Raw genomic sequence first — 11,575 nt, forward strand, 5'->3', positions numbered from 1 at the left:
TGTGGGGGATTACTGCTTTTCTGGAGATGGCTGAACACCTGCCTGCCAATGGGAAGGAATGAGTGAATTCTTTGGTTTGCTCCACTTGCACACTTCTCTGTTAAACTACCTTTATCTCAGGCCTCGTTGTGAGTCTGATGTTCAGACGAGACTACTTTGTTAAAAATATTTCAGGGAGAATAGAATGATGACATTGCCACATGCAGATTAAGTCTTGCATGCTTTCTCTGTTCAGTCACCCTGAATCTCTGGACCTGCTGCTTAGATGACACCTGTACTAGGAGACTTGTAATTGTCTGATGCTAGACAGTTCTTCCAGTAGGTCAGCCCCAAATACGAGGATCATGGCATCGAGTAGGTGTATCACATCCCCTATCATGCATCAGCCCCCAGGAAAACTGAATGATACAATGAACTGCTAAGAACTACATTGAGTGCAAAGGGGGAAGGGACCTTCAAACACTGGGACATAAATTTAGTAAAGGCCACCAGGTTAGTTAACACAAAAGGATCTGCCAATTGAGCTGGCCCTGCACAATCAAAACTCCTACTTGCTATAGAGGCAGATAAAGTCCCTGTAGTGCACATGAAGACTATGTTAGGGCTGATGTCTGAGTTAGTCCTGCTTCAGCAAAGGCAAACTCATCCATGGGATTGCTTTTGCTCCAGGACCTGAGTGCACCTGGTGGGTGATGTGTGAGGACAGAGGAGTCTGATGTGTACCACAAGGGGAGTAAATTTTGGGAGAGAACAGCCAGTAAATTAAATTGTATGATGCTAAATGTTAAATGACTCTGCTGGGCATGACATAGATGTTAAAGAAAAAGGTGTAGGTAATGTCCTGGGTTTGACCAGGACAGGGTTAATTTTCACTAGAAGCTGGGAGGTGGCCAAAGGCAGAATAGAAAATAGAACCAGCCAATGGGTTATTCAGCATCATACTGATGTCACTCTGGCTATGTAAGGGCAGACACAGGCCAGGCAGGGTCTAGGGCACCCAACACTGGCCAGTGCAGTTTATATCACTAGCTTTACACACTGTTTCATTACTATTAGTGTTATTACTGTTGTTTCTTCTCCTTTTGCACTGTTCTATTGAATTCTCCTATTTCAAATCATGAGGTTTTACCTTTTTCTACCTATTCTCCTTCCAAGTCCACTGGGATGGGAGGATGCGAGCCAGAGGCCAGGTGGTGCTCAGCTCCTTGCTGGGTCTAAACCACGACACACGTAGACTTACACATGACACTATTCTTTTTCCTTTTTGAAAAAAATTAGAACAGTGCACACTAATACATGTGTTAATGAACACCAGCTTTGTCAGGAAAAAAGTTATCTTAAAGAGATATATATAAATATATATGTAGACGTATTCCAAACATTTGTAATCTGGAGAAAGAAGAGTACTGTCATAGCACTTGAGTTAAATTGGAGTATTATGTCACATTCTCGCTTCCTCTGTGAATAAGGTATGTCAGCTAAACTTCATCACTCTCACATGTCAGTCCAGGAAGAGTACTGACAATTACTGCACCACAGGAAATCTGCCTACCTACCTATCTGTATATCTCTACCTCTTCATTAAAAAGTCTGTAGAGAAAGAGGCATATGGAAGCAGGAGGCACTCAAATTGTAAATCCCATAAAACCACATGGCAGCAAATGGAAATGTTCATTTTATAGCTACAAACATACCTCTTTTCCTCTAAAAGGCTGATTTACTAATTCTCAATATCTTCAAGTGTGATACACACTCCCACTCCCCTCTGCCCCGCCATGGCACTTACATAGTTTATAATATATATGTATACATCATAGTATGTTTATATGTATGTTTGTATATATATGTAAATAATATATATGTATATATACACAAACATGAATGCAGTTGAGACTTTTTATGTATGCCTTTACAGAACCATTATAATTTCCTTCAGATCCTAACTCTAGAGGGAGGCCCGTTACCTTTACATTTGGTCACACTCATCTCCAGTCCACAGACATAAACAGTTTGTTGTTCTCAAATTGTCTAACTGATGAATACAATTAAATTATCCTAGCACAACTATTTCCAGCATATGTGTTGCTTGAAAATGTTGTTCTGTTTCTGATCTGAGAAAAAGTTCATGTACCTGAACATTTGTCTGATTTTGAATGTCAACCAGTCTGCAAGAAGAATGCTGCTTCATAAATACTTTTAATTTTAATTAAAGTACTGAGGCAGTATTAGTTAAGTATTACAAAATCTGTCAGGGAGGATGCCTATGCATGAAAAAAAATGACATCAAAATGGGGATTTTCCAAAATAATCTCTGTACTTGTATGCCTCATTGACTGAGACACAGAGGGCCTAGTGCTTCATAATATGTAATCACTCTTAGAGGACAGGACCTATCAATTAAAACCCAGGAAGATTAACCAGGCTATCCTTCAAATCATTGCTGAGAAGCAAATCAAATACGTATTATCTAATTTTTACAGATGAGAAGGCTGAAACCAAAGGAAGTAGCTCAGCCAATGGCACGAGCTGAATTTGGAACACACCAGGATGCAGACCCAGATAACACAGCTCAGCATCCCATTCTCCTTTCCACAGAGCATGTTGCTTTATTGCAATGGTGGGTCCCAAATTACTTGTTAACAGTTGTTAGCAGTGGGTAGACTTATGATAACATAAGCAGGCACACAGTGTCTTAATTTAGAAACCACAGAACAGACACCATCTGTTCTCTTCACTGTTTTTGAAGAAATTTTTCAGGTAAGAAATCTAAGGCAGACATGGATCTAGTTTCTTGGAAGGCATTCACCTGACCAGACTATGAGACAACCTCCAGGCTGGGCCTGGTTCAAATGCTGCCTAACTTTCTCAAAACATACCAACAGAATGCAGATAAGAGGTGACATTTCAGAAATAGCATGCTTGCTACCTTCAAGAATCCTGTGTTCGTCCAATAAGATCCACATGCTCTATGTTGTTTGCAACAGCAACTATTCCAGAATGACTGGTTGTAGATCTCAAAAAATGTTGAGTCTCAGTTTAAGAGCAGTAACAATCATATTTATAAAATGTATCCTAAAGATACTTCATGGTTTTTTAAGCAGAGTCATCAAGCAGAGATAAACTGCATTGTGAAAAGATAAGCAGCCTCGTATTTACAACTGCAAGTGTAAAAGCTCATCACTGTACTTGGCTCATTTGATGAGTTTTTCTGAAGTGCTACATGACCTCCTTTTGTTTCTTTCTTGCTTCAAGAAATGGATGTCCTAACAAAGATATTACATGATTCAAACATAAATACGAAGTATTTGCTACCTGTGTGGAATTAAAAAGATCTGCTAAACACAGCAAAAATCAAATAATGATCATATAATACAATCCCACATTTCCATTACGCTCAGGTACAGAGCATAAAGGTTGGATGAGCAAATCAAAGGTAATGCTTTAGCATGTTTATCCATCTGTCCCATAGATGTTGTTTTATAAAGATATTTCTTCTTGTATCTGTTCAGAACAATTACAAATTTAATTCCCTAACATTACCTGAGAGGTTTTTTCCCACTAATAAATACACAAATATTTTTGGGACCTCTTTAGCCCTCCTAACTGTTGTCTTTTAGCTGCTCTGGAAGTTATAGTTCTAATTTGACTGTCAGCTTCCTAACTTTGACAGTCAAGACACTTCAGGGGTAAGAACCAGAAGTGTTCCTTGAACAAGATTTTACTCACCAAAAATGTAACTTAAAGGATTCAAAACTACTCCTAAACTTGAGATGAATTTGGCAAAACCAAACCAAAGCAAAACAGGGACTGAGGTATTCAGCTTCTGTAGTTTTGAACCCACAAAAAAGCATCCTTCTCCTCCTTTAAGAACAATATAGATTTTTAATTAATTATTAAGAATGATTAAAACTCTAAATTGAAATAAAATATTCTCAAAATATTATTTTACTATGAACAGGAAAAAAAATATTTGTAGTAAACATATTTTCTCCTGTTCCTCTTTTGGCTTAACTAGCAATCAGAAAAAAAACTAATAGAACTGAGCAAATAATCTAAGAATATATTTTATCAAGCTGAAAAAACATTAATTATAGAATCTCCTAAATACTTACATCTCTCCACAAACGTGAATTCTCAGAATTGGCTGATATGTCTTGCACAAAATTTTATTTGCTCTTAAATAAGAATGCATTAGTCAGGCAAAATGAAAAATTATTCTTATTATTTACATGAAAAGAACACTGGTAGGCTTTATATGTTTCTTGAAGTCTGTTGCTAGCACAGATTTTTTAATCCAGACGGATCATTTGTTTCTTCTCTGAGTTGTTCCCACACGACAAAAGTAATAATTTCTGATGTTTTACTTCAAATTACAGCACCATAGTGACCAGCATTCACAAATCTGGAGCTGCCAATGACTCCTCATCATACATAATTCAATAGCACTTCCAGAACAAGCTGGACTACCCTCTCCCTGATCTTCCCATTTTTACAGACACTCTTCCTCAGCAAGTTAGTCTTGTTTGGAGCAGTGTTTAAAGTCAGTCACTTTGAATGGAAAAATCAGAGCATTTTCTCTTTTGCCATCTTAATTTGTCTTCTAATTTCTTGCTCTTCCTCATGTAAGAAAGGCAAGTGAAGAAATGGGACACTGCCTCAAAAGCAGTCACAGGCTCTTCCTCTTTTCCTCCCATCACTTTTCCTCCGCTGTTAAAACTGCCATCTGTTTTTTTTCTAATTGTTTAAAAAAAAGCCAACAGGAAACTTAAAACGATCAACATTTTGGTGTATGATTTGTCCCACGCTCGCTTATTTTTATACTGAGATACTCTGAACAAAGATCAGGTCTCCTGCTGTGGGAGCACTGTAACACAGCTCTGTCTCTGTGATAATAATTAAGTCTCCACATTGGAACAGACCTACAGTAGCTCATGTCACACAGACGCAAGCAGTGGCACATCCTTACAGTATTGCCTCCCATGTTCTCAATTATACAAATAAACTCAGTTGCCTAACAGACTCACTTGTTCTCACAACAGAACATCCCAAAGTGTATCAATCACACTGAGAAAAACTCAAGTTGCGTGAACTTCTTAACCACACTGCTAATATACTCAAGACTGTGTTAAGCCAAGCTATTGCTGCTATCCAAGCAACTTATATAACCATATTCCTATATTCTTCTTCTTGACATTCTTTCTACACTTAAAAAAAAAACCCTCTTTAATACAGTCAGTCCACCAAAAGTCTAAAATGAATAGTTTCAGAAATAGGTGGATCTAGTATTAATGTGGCCATTGTGAACATGAATCAAGCTCCACTAAGTCAGAAAAGAAAGGCAAAGAAATATTTTAAATAGTATTATTCTTCATAACACATTTCAGAATTAAAATTAAAAGAAAGCATACTCCTAAAACATTATGGAAATTGCCAGTATAAAGAACTCATAAAAACTTAAAAATTAAGTTCTCTTCATCAAGCTCCTCACATTCTCTGCCTCTCTCAATGCACCAGATGCAAATTCAAAAGCAGCACACACCACTGAATTTCTGTGCCAGTTTAAACTTTGGCATACTTTCAAGATTGACAAATTAATGCCAAAATTTTACTCATGTGGAACCCACTCATTATGTCTCACACAGAGACCACCAGTTAATTCAGCATTTAGACATGTTTACGCCCACCCAGTCATCATTATGTTGCTACATGTGAACATTCCTGAACTTTATGGAATAATGGATGATTTAACACTGGAATAAACTGAATCGAAACCACTCATGAATAAAAATCATGTCCATGCCTCACAGCTTGTTTGCTTCCTTTCAAATTTCTCCACCCGTCCTGGGAACATGAACTGCTCTACCCTATCCCCCACGCTCTCTTTCTGCTTAAAGTCTCTCAATCCATTGCCTGCATCTCCTCTCCAGTCTCTCTTCATTTTTTCCACCAGTTATGTTGTAACACACACAAAAACAGCTATTGTAGAAGTGTGACATATGGAGTTCTAAAAATAAGTGACGTCTCAACTGGTTCTGTTGCCAGTTTGTAGGGGGAAAAGACCTCCACAAAATATTTAATTTTATTTGAGCAAAACTTGGGTATGAATTGGTGCTTTAATCAGCTTCTGAAAAAGATAAATCATGTAATGATATTTTTTATGTATTAAGTGTATTACAGCAAAATGAAAACACAGAACTTTTAAACGATTCATAACCTGCTTCTTTTCCATAGCAAAAGAAAAAGATATTTTCATCTAAAAAGTTTTGTCCACATCTAAGTTTTTAGAGAAAATGACAGATAAAGGTACAAGCAAGATTTGTGGGGATAAGGCATTCCCAACAGTGTACTGTTACCCCTAAAAGCTGTTCTAGTGATGAGGAGCTGAAGCTCTGTCACAAAAAAAATACAAGCTTAGCAGGGTCTTTAATCTGGTCCATTTCCCCCACACAAAGAAGCTTCATGAAACCAGAGGAAATCCCAAACACATCCCAAAGCAAAGCAAAACAAAATGACTTACTGTCTTCTTCAACATTTTCACGGCGTAAGGTTTCTGCGTCCCTTTCTGCCTGCATCTGTAGACAATGGATGTAGCCCCACTAAATTTAAAAAAAAAAAAAAAAAAAGGAAGAATAGTTGTACATACACCTCTTTGAATATGTCAATAAATACAGACAGCTAGCTGAAACTACATATCCTATAGTTTGGGAAAAAATACTTCAGTATTCCCCACAGATGAAACCAGAAAAATAACTGTGTAAAAACTGCTTCCTGATGGAGCAGTGAACCTCAGCAGTTTTTCAGCCAACAGAACGTGCAAAATCTCAAGGTGCCTCTTGGTCACACCTTTTCTGGCTCCTGACACATCCTGGAGGTTTCCGCAGCATAGCAAGGAACATAATTTGGCCTAAAACCTGTGACAACATACCTTGTCTTTGTTAGGACAACCTGTCTGCAACCATTAGTTGCACTGGGCTTTTTCACTAACTGTTGATGGCAGTATTAAGAAGCAAGACAGAAGAGACAATTATTGTGCTGCTTCCTGCCCTTTTGCCCAGACAGCCAAATTTGGCACCAGATGGAGTGAGCAGCACTTCTGGTTAATTCGGTGGAAATTGGTAAGGCTTGTTTATAGCAAAACTGAACTGTCCTTGCATCTGGCTGCCCTCAAGGTTTACTGAATTTAATGTGTTAAATCAGAGCACCCATAACATAAAATTATGGCTCTGCTGGTTGGAAGGCACTTCTTTGAGTGGGAGGCTGGGCTCAGCTACTGAGGTTACATTTTGTGCTCTACTTGTTGCGGGCAAGGAAGAGAACTGTACTCTATGAATTAGCTAAAGAGAGGAAAAACCTCCAGCAAATGCATAATGGCTACAAACAATTCAAATACTTTTATCTGCTATCACATTTACTTTTAGATGCAACTGAGCAACCCAGTGGAAATGACCATCAAACCCACAATGCACTTCAGGGCTATGTGTCAGCACTAGATTTAAAGTGTTTTTGGAAGCCTCCTGTCCTCAGGAGATTTGTCACTCTAAGATGCAACACTTCTGAGGAGCTGCAGATTTTTAAGCAAGATGGGACTGCTGTTATCATAGATCATTTCCCAAATAACACAGATTGCAGAACTGCACACAGTCACTCTGCAGTGAAAGGATTTTATATATGCCATACACCAAACCAAACAGAATAAATCCTTCTCAGAATGTCTGTAGGTGTTGACCACGACCTGCAGAATGACACAAGCAGCTTTCTTTTAAACAGTGTAATGGCATAGCCATGTTCGATTATATGAATAAAGATGTGACACAAGGTTTATTATTCTGGGTGCACTGTCGTACAAAACTGCTATGCATGCTCTGCACTTCTCCCTCCTCAGCACAGGCACAGGTGACAGATAATACTCTGAGTATGCATATCCATGTTTTTATGAGTACCTGAGTGAGCATAAGAACTGGCATTTGATTAAGCTTTATTTCAGAAAGACGTCTAATCAGGAAAGGTCGTCTATGGGAAGCGTTATGCAGCTCAGTCATCTGAAGGCTTGTGTGCATCAAACACTCTTAAAGTAATCTCTTAATCTCAAATGCTAAAATCATTTGTCTCCCATAATACTGTATTGATAAATGTGTGGGAGTACTGCAAGCCTCAGTGCACTCCCAGAATCACTATGTGAATTTAATTAGCTCTGGTCAAGTCTCAAAAGGCTCTATTTAGCAAAAATTAAAAAAAAAGAATACACCATGTTAAAAAACCTCTCACATCTTTTAAGTAAAACCAAAAATGCCAAAAGAGAGAATTCTAAGGACCTGTTGTGGTAAGATTTGTATCTCCACTGTTTCACTAGAGCACTGTAATGGGGAAGTACCTGCACAAACTGCAAATCATTCTTGTACGCTGCTTCACATATTCAGGGTGCATTATAAACATTGAACTCATTAGTCTACATATGTTCTTACTAAGTAGGCAGCAAACCTAGAAACTGCTCTGTTTGGTTAAGGGGACAATTAGATAAGCTGTGCAGGTGGTGATCCAAATAAACAGATTAGCATTCCTGTGCACATTTCCAGGTGTTCACTGCTGCTTCAGCAACGGAGGGCAGTCACTATAGCTCAGTAATGCTATTGTGCTTGCTTTACCAGTTTGCAACCTGGCTCTTCAAAGTCTTCCATGTGAGTGAAAATCTAGCCAACAGAACACCTCTGATGATTTAACAGAACTGGCCCAGGTATGTTTTGAACAGCTACATAAACAGAGGTCACATGGCACCCCCTTTCACAACTCATTTGACTTTACCCAAAGCAGGAAGAAAAGCAGCATAATCCTTGAAAGAGGCATAATGACAGCCCCAAGAGACAGAAATTTATTAAGGCATTTCTAGATACACAGTTTGCCGTCAGGCTTGTTAGGACTGAAAACACAAATATAGTTTAGATAGGGATAGTTTAGAAACTACTCTGTCGTGAAGGTTTCTGACAGTACATCCCTGAAGTCCTTATTTGGGGAAAAAATGATGACAAGGTATTACAAGACTTGCAAACACTTTCAGTGAGCCTTCTTTCAGCTTATGCACCTATGTCCAGCTCTGACAAACACATCTCCACCAGCCAGGAAAGAGATCACCAAGGTAACAGCTAACACTGCCTTCCACTTCTACGCCAGAAACCAGCACTGAGACTCGGGAACGGGATGGCAACCTGCCGACACCATGCCTGGTGCAAAGCTTAACAGACAACCATTATTAGTACAGAACTGACTCCTTGTCTCTTCGCCAGTAACAGGATCTCTTTGTTTTCTGTTTGTTTACCATTACCACAAAAAACACAGCAATAAAAAGGGGTGTGGCAGGAAGTAGCCTATGTGTCTTAATGTAAACGTGCAAACAGAACTGCCTTGTACAAATAAGAGCACTTTGCTTATTTTGGCTTCCTGCTGGAGGTTGGTAAGCCTTCTGCTGAATCAGCACATAAATACTTTCTGAACCTGTACAACTTGGAAAGTCACCAATATAACTGGAATGATTCAAGGATCATTACCAAAGAGCAGTGGGAAGCTTTAGCTGCAAAAACCTCATGTGTAACTGAAATGTTCAGATAGAACTGCTAATTGTAACCTCTTGCCCTTAAGTTTTTCCCCATCAAACTTTGACTGCCATCAACTGGGCTCTCAGAACTTGGTCTGGAATTTTTATGAACTAAATATTTCATTGATACATTTGGTCAGAAAATGCAAATGCAGAAACCAAAAATTCATGGCAATATGCCACTTTCTTCCAGGCGTGAAATTTATGGCCAGACTGACTGACTGCAAGTGTCTCAAAGCCGCATTCTCTGCGGGTGGTGTTCGACTTCATCTGAATGATAAATATTAATAGTGCTACAGAAAGAGATCACCTATACTCAGTGGTTAAGACACATATTTGACAAGCAGCAGGTACCGGCCCTAGGGAATAGTTAATCTTACTGCATGAACAGTTTCAACAGACCTAACTGAGAGGACCCTAAGCCCAAGCAGCTAATAATCACTTGTAGAAGTGCATTGCAGTGTGTGACTGACAAGCAACCCTTTCCCAGTTCCGACGAGAAACCAGAAATTAAGTCTCCCACACTCCATATGAGCCCAGCCACAAGATTACTCACTATATTGTGTTGGCATATTTAAAATTGATCCTACCAGTTCTACCCTCTTTGCAGTTTGTCAATACATACAAACATACATATCTATCTGTCTTTGCATATACACATACACTTATATTTATTTAAATACTTTATTATGTGTATTTGTGTATATGAGTTTGCACTTAGTTACTTCTCAAGAAAATTAGGTTTAAAGGAGCATAGAGCTGCTGCTTTTTTCCATCTCTGCCTAGAACAGGCTGCCTGAACTCAAAACATAAATTATTTGAAGTTGGATGGAATACTGTGAAGAAAAGGCATATCCTTGGAATATACACTTGGCCAAGTTAAGAGAATAGTAAAAATGCATTGTTGAAAACATTGTCATTCTCTTTTACAGACATAAGTGATTCTGTCTGAAAAGCACTTAACAATTCCATTAAAGATTTACTTTTAAAAGCCCACATATAACTATGAACACGCTAAAGAGACAGAGAAAAAAAAAACACTTTACTAAACATGTTTTTTGTTCAGGTTTGAATGTACAAAAGAAAAGTAAAAATCATGTATGCATCTTTACTACTTGGTCATAATGGACAATAAAAACACTCACTTCCATGAGATACTGCCTACAATGAGCACAATGAAAAGTCATGAGAAACTTCTTGACATCCTCTGCATAGAAATCTACCACAGCTGCTCACATGCAACTCAGTATTAAGCTCTACAGCTATAGGCTCTACAAAAGGAATAGGCAAGACAGAAAGGGTGGCTCTCTATATTAGGGAGTGTTTTGATTGTATGGAGCTCAACAAGCGTGATGGACTGATGGAGTGTTTATGGGTAATGTTGACATAGGCCAACGAGGCAGATATCCTGTTGGGAGTCTATTACAGACCACCCAACCAGGATGAAGAGGTTGATGACTTGTTCTATAGACAATTGGCAGATGCTGCAAAATTGCAAGCCCTTGTTCTTGGGGGGGACCATGGGGACCTCAACTTAACAGACATCTGCTGGAAATGTAACACAGCACAGAGGATACAGTCCAGGAGGTTCCTGGAGTGTGTGGAAGATAACTTCCTGACTCAGCTGGTGAGGGAGCCCACCAGGGGAGGTGCCTTTCTGAACTTGTTGTTTACAAACAGAGAAGGACTGGTGGGTGGTGTGGTGGTCAGAGGCTATCTTGGGCTCAGTGATAGAGTCAATGATAGAGTTCTCAATGCATGGTCAGGTAAGGAGGAGAGGCAGCAAAACTGTTACCATGGACATCCGAAGGGTGGACTTCAACCTGTTTCGAACACTGGTTGAGGAAGTCCCTTGGGATAGAGTCCTAGAGGGCAAAGGGGTCCAGGAAGGCTGGACTTCTTTCAAGATACTCTTAGAGGCACAGGAGCAGGCTGCCCCCATGTGTTGTCAGACAGGCTGGCAGCTGGGAATTCGCCCGGGCACCACTG

At 39.2% G+C, this 11,575-nt stretch overlaps 1 protein-coding gene across 1 annotated transcript in view; it reads right to left on the bottom strand.

The window, feature by feature from the left end:
- Nucleotides 1-6,596, bottom strand: part of LOC103777649 (calcium/calmodulin-dependent protein kinase type IV-like) — a gene marked incomplete at its 5' end in the record, with an annotated part of 81,120 nt that extends 74,524 nt beyond the window's left edge. The window contains one exon of the mRNA XM_008945208.1: nt 6,518-6,596. Within this exon, the coding sequence (XP_008943456.1) occupies nt 6,518-6,596 (79 nt within the window). The remainder of the gene's footprint in view (nt 1-6,517) is intronic.
- Nucleotides 6,597-11,575: the final 4,979 nt, after the last annotated feature.

Source organism: Merops nubicus, unplaced genomic scaffold (genome assembly GCF_000691845.1).
Source record: "Merops nubicus isolate BGI_N331 unplaced genomic scaffold, ASM69184v1 scaffold17268, whole genome shotgun sequence".
Taxonomy (NCBI): Eukaryota; Metazoa; Chordata; class Aves; order Coraciiformes; family Meropidae; genus Merops; species Merops nubicus.